This window comes from Populus euphratica, unplaced genomic scaffold (genome assembly GCF_000495115.2).
Source record: "Populus euphratica unplaced genomic scaffold, PopEup_1.0 scaffold7.1, whole genome shotgun sequence".
NCBI lineage: Eukaryota > Viridiplantae > Streptophyta > Magnoliopsida > Malpighiales > Salicaceae > Populus > Populus euphratica.
This window is the reverse complement of record NW_011499871.1, coordinates 1,657,322-1,669,572: the sequence shown is the minus strand read 5'-3', so window position 1 is coordinate 1,669,572 and position 12,251 is coordinate 1,657,322. Positions and strand designations below refer to the sequence as shown.

Below are 12,251 nucleotides of genomic sequence, written 5' to 3'. Positions count from 1 at the left end.
TTTCTAAAATCCCTCGTTCATCGAATCGCTTTCAGAAGTCAAGGTTTTTCTTTTCAAAATTTTAGTATATTTTGCATCAACAACATATAATTAATTATCATTTATAAAGTTCAATACTATTTATCTAATTTCTCTACACTTCGTCGGCCCTAAAGGCCTTCCTCCCCCCCCCCCCCCCCCTTTTTTTTTTCATTCAAGATTTTAACTGGCAAACAATCACCATTTATTAATTCAACAATGTCCTCAACATCCATACATTTCATCTCAAATTTCTCAAAGAGTTATAATTCAAAAGTATACTAAAAACTTCAACTAAGCTGAAATTAAGCAATGTATTCATCTCCATGTATCATTGTTATAATTTTACACATCAATTACATGAAATTAATGAATATCTATATTAAATAAATTAGTTTATTTTTTTAATCTATCTAATAAGATTTTAAAAACTCTTTAATAATTTTATTTTATTAATTTTCACTACATGTATAATATTCAAAACCCAACTGCCGTAAGTCGGTATTCTTGGTGGGCCTTTCCTTGTGCCTTGTGCGGAAACATGGTGATTAACAAGGCAAGCCTAATGTCCATTCATGTAATTAATCCTGGGTCCAACCCTAGATTTTTTAATAATGTGAATATGATTTGACTTGAAAAAAAACTAAAGGTGCTAATTTAGGCTTGTCAGAATCTCTCTCAAATCTTTCTCTTACAGGGTTTTCAATGGAAAGTTTTGCTACCTGTAACGTTTTTTTATTTTATAAACGGGGTATTCGTGCTAATTCTTATATATATTTAATTAGTTTTATGAATTTTAAAATTAATAATTATTTAAATTTTTAATATTTTTAAGATTTATAAAACTTAAATTAATAATTTTTTAAAAATAAATTTAAAATCTAACCAATTGAACTCCATCTCTCAAGATTAATACCTATAAGATTTATATCATATAAGTTATGGTTATATTCAAGTTAATAGAGAGTTACGTTATTTGAATTTTGAATTTTGAATTATTATTAATAATAAAAAGGATTAAAAAGGAGGAAGGAATTATTGGAGAAAAATCATAATTAAGGTAAACAAAACAGAAGTTGCGGGGATCCAAGTAATTAAGGTAAATAAAAAGGATTAAAATGAAGTAAGAAATTCCCTCCTTCGAACTTCTAGTGAAATTATTTACTTGATATATATATGTGTATGTGTGTGTGTGTTATGAAGAATAGAAATACAGTTACTGCAGCTAGAATGAACGATGACGCAACGCAGGCGTAAATGGAGAACAGGACATGGACTGGTTTCTATAATTGAGTCTTCCTTGGACATCATGCAAGAAAACACTAATCTAAAATAAGACCTAGCTTGAAAGAAAAAAATTAACAAAAAGTTTGTCTGGTTTAGAAGACAAACCTTGACACTCGCCATCTCCTCAGACGCTCGGTGTCTTCTCAATATTTCCCTCGCTCTTCCTCCATGGCTAAAATGAAAATCATCATGATATTTTGTCACTGGTGCTTGAATTTCTCCTCCTGTTCATTATTTTAATTGCTCCTTCACTCTCTATTTTCTTCCTTTTACTTCCTATTTCTGCACGGTTCAGAATCTTCAGATGCTTTAATTTGCACAAATATTCCTTCAGTCTTGTGCACAGAGTCCAAAAACATTGTACAGTACAATGATCTTCTTCATGTTGTACTTGCTGGAACATCAAGTCCCCGCCCTCGATGTTTAATCTTAATTTACATTTCACCATCTCCAGTTTCAGCTTACAGCCTCATCTAACGACATTACATCAAACAATTTTCTATTTTAATTTTTAGCTTTTTCAATAAAGAACTTGAAAATATATTCATCGATAAAAAACAGAAAAAAGAGTCGGAATTGTAACCGCTCTCAATTAAAAAATGAAGTCAAAATCTATAACAATCATCTAAATGCTTCTTATTTGTTATAATCTAACTTAGTTTATTATTTTTATTTTTTAAAATAAAAATCCTCGTGGTAAAGTTATGTGTCACTAATTAACTCCTAAAAAAGAGATCAATTAGAGATGAAAAGGTAAGGAGAATTTAAATTTAATATTTTATATTGATAATAATGCTTTCAGTATTCTCACTATGTTTAGTCAGTTGAGAATATTTGTTTTCTATTTAACAATAAAAAAATTATAAGATAAAAAATTCAAATATAATGCAAAATTGAAGAATTGGAGAGATCCTAAATTGAGAATCCTTTCCCTCTAGCTCTTTCGAGATTAAGCAAAAGCACTGTCTTTAGGACTAATGGTCAGGATTCTTTGGTTTTCAAACTTTCGAATTTGATCAAAATTGAAAGCTCAGTTCTTCATTCTTTTTAAATTTTATTTTTGGTTTTTTTATGTTGGAATTTTAATCTTAGAATTATAATATTACATGTCAATTTCTAAATATGGGTGGGTAGTTGTAATTTTATTTTTTATAATCCAACTCAGTATATTTTTCTTTCTTCTTCTTTTGACCGGATTAGTAAAAAATGGTTCGTTTTTTCAATAGAGAGAGAAAAAAAGGACTATAATTTTTATTACTGAAGCCAAAAACCCAAACCATCCTTCAATTTAAGTTTATATTTGGTTTTTGTTGAATGAAGAAAAATTCTAAAACATAAATAAAAAAACCAAAAACAACTTTGGTTGAAAACAAGCTTTAAAAAATAAAATGAACAATTTAATGATACATATGAAGTAACTTGTAATATTTCTACTTTAAAGAAAATGACAAACATAAGTAAGAGAGAGAATAGAATCTATTACCTATAAAAAATAATAAGAATATATTCATTTAGAACTTCTCTCCCTTGTATTTATTTATGTTTTCAAGATGGATTTCAAAGAATAATTAATAGGATGACATATATAGTTATTCCATGAATATCATATAGTTATTTAAAAAAGACAAGAAATTGAGGGCAAAAAATAAAAATTAAAGCAAGAAAATAAATAAATAAGTACATGTTTGGCAAAATTTATTTCCCTTCTCATCAAATCGATCCATGCATCTATCATTAAATCCAGAAATTTAGATCAACAACCACAAGAACAATGGCTTGGTTATCTAATTGGCCTTGGCACAAACAACTTTAAAAAACATGTGTGTAGATGTCCACGGCTCATCCTTTAATTTGCCACAGCAAATTATTAATTATACGTGGTAAAAGAATACTTTCTTTCATGAGATTGTTGTTTTCTAAAAGGTTAACATGGGATCAAATGGAGAATCATGGAAACGGGCTTTAAACAAACATAAGGCACAGACACCTCCCTTCATAGACGGGGGAGAGAAACATTAGGATTCAAAGAAAGAGACGAAGTTACTGTCTTACAGACAACGTCAGCCATTTGAGAGAAGCAAGTACCCATGCAATAATAGCACAGAGTCTAACAGGGCAGTTCATGCTTTATTTGGGCAAATGGGGTTGTCCCATGAAATGACCTTATGCTTGTAAAACAGCTGGTTTTTTCTTTTCTTTCCTATTGTCTTTTTCGGAAGTATATGATTTTAAATCCATCTCTCTGTCATGATGGGCTTTTAGCCAGAATCATTCATACCTGCCCACATGCAATGGTCCTTGGATGTTTTCATTAATATTCTCTCGTGCTCCTGGATATGCTTTGGAGTTTTCTTAGACCTCTTTCTCTCCCTTCTCTTTCTTGTTCACAGGTTCCATTTTGAAGTTTTTCTCCCCCCACATAATCACAGTATAAACCTTTCAGTTCTACACCAGTTGCTTTTAACGTATCTACAGTTTTACATCACATTTTTAAGGCAAGAATCTAGTTTTAGTCCTCCTGTATTGAATTAATGTCCGGAGTAACTTGATTAGAGAAATGAAGTATTGAGAGACTAATAATTCCTTAATCATGTGTCGTGATGAAATTTGTTAAGCATTGTTGTTGATCTGGAGGACATGATGGGAAATGCGAATTATTAAGAAAATTATTGGCTGTTATAAAAAGAAGATTTTACTTCTTTGATAGGTAATATTCATCATGTCTCCTTCTTTTAAAAATAAAAAAAACATATCATCATGTCTCTTCGTCTTTGAAAATGCATATTCACGATCCATAACTAATATTCTCTATAATATTGGTCAAGTTCTAGAAAAGCAAAAAAAACAGTATCAATGGATGCCATTAAAAGCTGCTTTGATTGAAATGACTTAACAAGTGTAATCTTGCACAAATGTGGAAGCTTTATGTTGATACTTATAATAGCTATATTTAATTGTATCCATGAAATAAACCAGCAGTACTTAAAGATGCTTGTTTATAAGGCGTAAACTTAAAAGAAATTTGGTATTAGGGCATCATTTAAATTCTCCTTGCCGGAGTCGGCAATAGAAAAGAGTTTCCAAATATAAACAAGTTAAAGATTCATAACAAAAAGTTGCTGCTTTCTTAATGTTAAAGAACTATATATATTAGAAAGAAGCAGAATTTTCAACTTTGCACCTTTGACTATGCATACATAACGATAGCAACAAGTAACTAAATTAAGTGATGAACAAGAAAGGAGCACATGAGGTTATTGAAGGAAAGATCAACACATGATCGTAATAAGGTGCCATTCACTGCTCATATATAGATATTTAATGATCATTTGATGACAATTAAGAATTATGGTAAGTTAAACAACGAACTTTTTACCTGCGACTCGGGAGTTTAACGTGAGCATTTCTATCCTTCTTCTTATTCTGATCCTGATGATGACATGCTAAATCGGTATTAAAAAACAATTACAATTGGATGAATAATTCTCTTTCAATGTCAACTGTAATTTGTAATTGATAAGGAAGATCCCTAAGATATGTCCATTTACCTATTCTGTTAACGTAGAATCTCTGTATTTTGTATAGGTGTATGATGTTAATTTACTTATTTGCATCTATCCTTTCTTATTATCTTCTCTATTATATAGGATTCTTTCGTTGCAACATTTGTATATAATAATAGAAAGACATCTTCTTATCGTAGAAGGAGATTTGTCATACACTTTTATGGCTTCGGAGCAAGGTTGCAAATTGATCCTAAGTGATTCATCTTCTTCATCTCCTACCTTTCCGCTTAAGACAATGGTACATATGATTACTATTAAACTAACTTCTTCCAATTATCTATTATGGAGAAGTTTGTTTGTTCCTCTATTAACCAGTCAAGAGCTCTTTGGGTTTTTGGATGATAGCATCACTGCTCTATGTACCTTGACCATTGATTTTAGTGGAGTCACAAAGCCAAATCTTAATTGCGAATCTTGGGTGCATATAGACAAGATGATGTTGAGTTTGTTGATTTCTTCTCTTACGGTAGTGGAGTCCATGAGTTAGGTACTGGGCTTACAACACTTATATAAGGCTTGACAAGCTCTTAAAGTTTTCTTCTCACACCTATCAAAAACTCATAAATTGCATTTCAAGGATGAATTCCAACTGATGCAACAAAGATATTAGTCCATTGTTGAATTTTCAAGAGATTTTGTGATTAATTAGCTACCACTGGTCATCATATTGAAAATAAGTGAAATGAAAAGAAAAAAGTCACCTCCATTATTCATATGAACAATAAAGGTAATCATAAGTTTACACCCCAACTCTTTCCTCCATCCCATATTAGTGGTCATCATCAGTTTTAAAAAGCAAGAAAAATAATCTGATAAACTTTTTTTTTACTAGTTATTGACCTAAAAAAGTTAAAATGGTTAAATAAAATGGGTAGAAAAGATTAAAAATTATTTGGAAGAACAAAGTGAGAGAAATATGTCCAAGTTGCTTTAATGTGCATTAAAAGGAAATATATTATGCGTTGATCGGGTTAGGTTTACCATCCTAATTCAAGCCCACGTACATGTGCTCTTAAAGAATGAGGTCATAGGATTTTAAGTTGATATCATGAGCATGACTTATATTGACTATCCAAGTTTATGGTTTATTTGGAAGGGAAGGAAAGATTGTTTTTGAAAGTTTTTTTTTACTTAGAAATATATAAAGATAATATTTTTTATTTTTTAAAATTTATTTGAATATTAATATATCAAAACCATATAAAAATATTAATTCGAAGAAAATAAAAAAAATTCAGAATTTAACGAATGCCAATTCAACTATAGCCCAAAACAGGGGACTTAATAAGGAAATTAAGTGGGTGCTATTTATGTTTGGCCCAAAACTCTCAAAATGATGTGTATATGAGTTTTAATGTGATGACGTTGCTTAATTTCCTTAAAAGGGCCCCTCTCAGCAAATAGCCGGGTGAAGAAGCAACTAGGCCCAATAGCTAAGTTGTTATGGGCCTAAACAATATACATATCAGGCCCAAGATTCTCAAGTCTCAACCCTTTGTTTTAATGAAATTGCTTAGTCCCAAGAAGTTTGATTGGACCAAATTTGGGACAAGCTAATCCCGTGAGCTTCTTGCGCAGACAATGTATTTCAATTGATAAAAACCAAATGCAAATAGATTAAATATCCAAAACACTCTGGCAACCCCAAATAAGGATAAAAAAACATCTTTTTTTTTTATATAATTAAAACCTATTTGTCCTATTAATGTGCTTTTTTTTATTTCTTTTTTAATCAAAACGTTCATTTTTCGAAACAAATAATTATCATAATCATAAAATAAAACTTTAATAAAAAATAATGTATTGATGATTATTCTGTGGATACTTTAAAAAAATATATAAATAATACACTTGAACTTTTTGGAGTCTTTTTTTATGTATCCAATTGATAATAAAAAACATGGTAAAAAAGTAAGCAAATAAAATTTTTTAAAAAATAAAGACAATCACGGAGGGTTATCCAAAAATAAGTGTTTGATAATTTTGTAAAGAAAACCTATAATGCCATCAATAAACAAAACATAAATTCAATAACATTTCATAAAATAATATTTTTAATATAGTTATTTATTTAAATCAAGTTTAATAAGAAAAAAAAGAAAAAAAAAACATAATGGCCCAAGAAATAGAGGCCACCAAGCGTCTATCTAGAAGGCTCAACGCATTTTATCAAAATAGAGAATGCCATGCGTACGAGCTTGCAATTTTATTAACAAAAGGGACAAATGACTTGTCATCCATTCATTTTTTTTTTAAATAAAGTAAAATAAGGCGTTGTCTTGAATTAAATGGCCGGAAAGTTGAGTTTTTTACTTTTAAAAATAATTATTTTTAATTTTACTTAAAAACATTTCATTTCCACTTGAAAATATCTATAACAACCTTACATACCTGAATAAAATCATTTCTAGGGTTAAATTAGTAAAAAAATCTTCATAGAAAATAGAAAAAAATCTACTAATACTAAGATTAATTATTTTTGTTATTAAAATCGGGTTAATCGACAACTTTTTTTTCTTCTCTTGTAATTTGATAACGTTTTCTTTTCTCTCTTAAATTTAAAGATAACAAATGAAACAAAATAAAAATTTGAATTCAAATAAAAATTTCAAAAACTAAAGATAATAAAAAGAAATTCAAAAGAAAGTAGGTAGATTACAGTGAATTTTTCGCATAGCTTCTAATCGGCCACTTGATTTCTCCTTGTTTTACTCTTGATTTTTTTATGATTATAAAAAAAAAAATGCAATCAAAGATAATAAAATTTTGATAATAAAAAAATGTATTACTCCGAAACATAGTGAAATCCAAGAGAGTTTATAGTGTTTTTATAATAATAATAATAATAATAATAATAATAATAATAATAATAGACTACTTTATTAGTTACTACAGCTTTTTTTAATCAAAATTATCTCTCTAAATAATAATTTATTTTCAAATAATTTTCTCTGTTCATTTTTTCTCGAGACAAAGAAAATCCAAAATATTAACTAACTGTCTATGTTTGGTAACTATGCTAGATCCCCAACTTCACTCTCAAACTAACTTCCTGGTTTCTCACACCCTAACTAACAATAAATCCAAACTAATTAATTAAAACAAATCCCCAATTTGCAAGGTTTCAAAATCTTTAAAAATCAAATGAAAAGCCCTTACAGATTCTCTCTTTTTAATGATATTACCGGGGGCAGACCTCTTTGATCCTCGAATTGACATGGACTCGTACGTCTCTCCCGTCGAGTCCCGGTTGGACTGTGATTTCAGTTTCGCTTTCAATGACAGTAATTTCTCTGATAGGGTGTTAAAGATCGAGATCGTCGCTGGTTTGCCTGATGTAAAATCAGCCGGTGATGGCTGCTCTAGCATCACTGAGTGGGCCCGTAACAGAAAGAGAAGAAGAAAGGATGTTAAGAAAGATAAAGGTCAGTACTTCCGTATTTTTTCTTCTTTTTTTTAATTATAAAGTTTGGATTTCTTTTTTATGAATTTGGATGATTGCTTGGCTTGATATAATGTGTTTTTTGAATTGAAAGTAATGATTTTGTTGTTAATTGATAATTGTTCGCTTTACTAAATTGCTTTTGCCACTACGATTGTCATTTATTTTATAAATTTTAATGTGAGTTTGAAAATTACGTTGCCGAAGTGAGGAAATTTAGAATATAATGTGGTTTTATGTATCAAGTGATGGCTTTCTTGTTACTGGGAATTGTTGGTTTTCCGTAAAGTTTCAATCTTTAGCATTGTTAACTGTTATTGGATAATTTAGAGCTTTTAGCTTTGTTCTTTATAAAAGTTTGGTTTTATTTTTAATTTTTTTTTAAAAAATTATGGTGACCATTTAATGGGATTTTGATTTAATGTCTTTTATGTATAAAAAATAATGACTTTCTTGCTAATGGAACTCTTAATTTTACTTTAAAGTTCTTGTATTTAGCAATTTTGGATTCTTTGATTTTATTTGTAGTAATAAAATACTATTACTAGTATCTGTTGATACTGGTTTTGCTGATTAGAACGTGGCTCACACTTTGTGGCATTTAGCCGTGGAAATCGTGGGGCAAAGTGAGGATGAGCAGGCACTGACTTGTAACATTCCCGACACAGAGGATACTGTGGCCATGGTTGAGGGGTCTCCTATAGATGCTCAATTGGATTTTCATCAACGTGGTATTTTTCTTATTTTATTCTATTGTATCGTCTTTACTTCTGTTGGTCACTTGCATGTAAATTGTATCCATTGCCATGTTAAAATGCTTTCTGTTTGTATGATTGGTTATTTACTTGTGTAGGTGATGCTGCTGGTCCAAGCAGTGACTCATCCTGGAGCATGGATTGTAAAACAGTTCTAAGAGTTAAGAGTGTACATATTAGCTCTGCAATATTGGCAGCCAAGAGTTTATTTTTTCACGAGGTGAGAGGCCGTGCCTTGTTTTACTGCTTTTATTGTTTGAACTTTGTGCCTTTATAAAGTTTTGTTATTTCTTGCAGTTATTTTTAAATGGGATAAAAGAGTCAGCGCAGCGAGACGTTACTATACAGATAAATGCCTCTGGTAAATACAGTAGCATTAGGTTATTGGATGTTTCTGGTTACTAGTGCCTCTTGATGGCTGCTCATATATATATATATATATATATATATAATTTTATATAGTTTTTTCAGTGTTAGTTATGCACCTATACACATTTATAGGCCATCATCATTTTCATTTTTTTCTTTGTTCTCTCGAGTTGATGAAGTTGACTTATTGCTGTTTTCTTCTTCCCCTGTTTGTTCTCCTGGAGCAGAAGAAGAGGCCTTAATGGACCTCCTCAATTTTATATATAGTAACAACTTATCAGCGTGCCGAGCGACTGCTTTGCTGGATGTGCTCTTGGCGGCCTACAAATTCAAGGTTGCATCATGCATGAGATATTGCAGCAAGTTATTGCGCGACATCCCAATGACCTGTGAATCTGCTTTGCTCTACTTGGACCTTCCTTCGAGTATTGTAATGGCCGAAGCAGCTCAGCCCCTGACGAATGCAGCAAAGAAGTTTCTATCTGTGAGATACAAAGATATATATAAGTAAGCCTCTTTTATTTGCAGCTCGATTTTCTTTGTAATTGATGGCTTGCCTGTTATTATTAGAAATTTTCTTTATGATTTTATGCCAATGTTGAATGTACTCATGTATTTATTTTGGCAATGCCCACAGCTTTTGCTTAATTAACGTGGAAAGAATATTTTGAGCTTATTCTTGTTAGCTGCTGGCAGCACTAATTTCCCATGGAATAATGTGGAAAATGCATTTGAGCTTCTGTCATTTATTTCTTGAATTATTGACCCATGCTATTGAGCTTCATTTCTGGTTAGGTTTCAGGAAGAGGTGCTTAAATTGCCTTTGGCTGGTATTGAGGCTGTGCTATCCAGTGATTATCTCCAGGCAGCTTCAGAGGATACTATATATGACTTAGTGCTCAAGTGGGCGCATACTCATTATCCCAAATTGGAGGAGCGGAAAGAAGTTCTTGGCAAACGACTTGTTCAACTAATCCGTTTCCCATATATGACTTGTCGAAAATTGAAGAAGGTTTTAAATTGCAATGACTTTCACCCTGAATTTGCATCCAAGGTTGTGCTGGAGGCCTTGTTTTTCAAGGCTGAGACACCACTTAGGCAGCGTGCTCTTGCAGTAGATGTACCCAATGCTGTCAATCGTCGCTTTGTGGAGCGGGCATATAAGTACCGACCTGTCAAGGTGGTTGATTTTGAAAGTCCTCATCAGCAATGTGTGGTGTACCTGGACTTGAAGCGGGAGGAGTGTGCACAACTCTTTCCAACTGGTCGGGTGTATTCACAAGCATTTCACCTTGGTGGACAGGGGTTTTTCTTGTCTGCCCACTGCAACATGGACCAACAGGGCACGTATCACTGTTTTGGACTTTTTCTGGGAATGCAAGAAAAGGGATCAGCGAGCTTTGCTGTTGACTATGAGTTTGCAGCCAGGTCAAAGCCAACTGAGGGTTATGTCAACAAGAACAAAGGGAACTACACTTTCACAGGTGGGAAGGCTGTTGGGTATCGGAACCTGTTCGGTGTACTCTGGGAAGCATTCATGGAAGATGACAGCAATTATTTTATTAATGGCACCCTCCATCTCAGGGCTGAGCTTACCATAAGGCAATGAGTTTTTACCTCCAGGACTCGGCTTTTGCCCTAAGTTGATTTGGGGTTTTCCTTGCTGGCGTTATTTGATCTATTCATTCCAGCGACGCTTGAAAGTAATCTGCAAACTATCCAAGATGCTATTTTGACCTGGCTAGATGAATTGTACATTCAGATACAAATCACACTGGGGCTCTCCTATTAAAATGCTTTGGCATTTTCACATGCAAACAATCAGGGAAGAGAAAAGAGATGAAAATTACCGTTAATTATGTTTACCTAGATAGGATGCTAGGTGTCCAGTGACATCTTAATTACTGGAAAGTTACTGATTGAGCAATTTTTTTTTTCATGCTCATTTCCTTATGTTAGAGCTTAGACACTTGTTATGCTAGCTAACCCAAATTTTTCCTAGCTTAAAAAAACGTTTAGATGATGATATTGTTTTTTTTTTTAAAATAAAAATTTTTAGAGAAATGGGGTGTTAATTTGATTGGATTGAATAGATATGGTTAATTTAATAATATTAATAAAAAAAATATTGATAGTATGTAGAGTTAACAAAAGAAAAAGGGAGAAAATAATTAACGGAAAAAAAAAGCTGTTAATATTATACTTGAAAGAATAAAAAGTAAAAACTCATTGGAACTTATTTTTACTTTGTTATAGGCATCAACATAATTCTAATGTCACTAAAAAATATTGCAAGACGACATTGAAAGATGTTGAAAGAGGTTACACGTGTTAAAGTAATGACTTAAAAAACAAATTAAACAAAATATCATAATGTGAATATTTTTTATTTAATCAATTAATTTAATTTAATTAAAAAATAAAATTTATTTTTAAAAAAAATAAATTTAACAAAAAATGATAAATAAAAGATTTGAGGCAACCAAGTTATTTTTATTATTAGTAAAATATCCTACATAAAAAAATAAAATAAAAATAGATCTTATTCTCCAATTAAATAAATATTGGAGGATGAAACTAAAAAACTTTAAGTTTTTTTTTAAAAAGCAAACCTAAACAAATCTTCTAAAATTGAGTTATTCTCCCAAACTAATAATCTGTGAAATCTTAGACCCGAACTCATTTAAGAAACTCAATTCCCAGCCAATTAACAAAAAACTTTTTGCAACCTTATTATCCAAATAACAATCATAAAACTACCATCAAAATAGTCCCTTTTAACACATCTAAAATTAAAGCAAAAAAAGCAAAAAT

The 12,251-nt window shown here is 31.1% G+C and overlaps 1 protein-coding gene across 2 annotated transcripts; it reads left to right on the top strand.

The window, feature by feature from the left end:
- The first annotated feature begins 7,874 nt into the window (after nucleotides 1-7,874).
- On the top strand, nucleotides 7,875-11,364 carry LOC105127374 (BTB/POZ domain-containing protein POB1-like). Of its 2 annotated transcripts, none has more exons than XM_011028643.1 (6): nucleotides 7,875-8,296; nucleotides 8,919-9,044; nucleotides 9,167-9,288; nucleotides 9,366-9,429; nucleotides 9,665-9,944; nucleotides 10,233-11,364. In XM_011028643.1, exons 1-6 carry the CDS (start codon nucleotides 8,047-8,049, stop codon nucleotides 11,044-11,046), a joined length of 1,656 nt encoding a protein of 551 aa, XP_011026945.1. In that variant the 5' UTR covers nucleotides 7,875-8,046; the 3' UTR covers nucleotides 11,047-11,364. The 2 variants fall into 2 exon arrangements, with proteins under 2 accessions (XP_011026945.1, XP_011026946.1); XM_011028644.1 differs by having other exon boundaries at nucleotides 8,101-8,296; nucleotides 8,891-9,044.
- The last annotated feature ends 887 nt before the right edge of the window (nucleotides 11,365-12,251 follow it).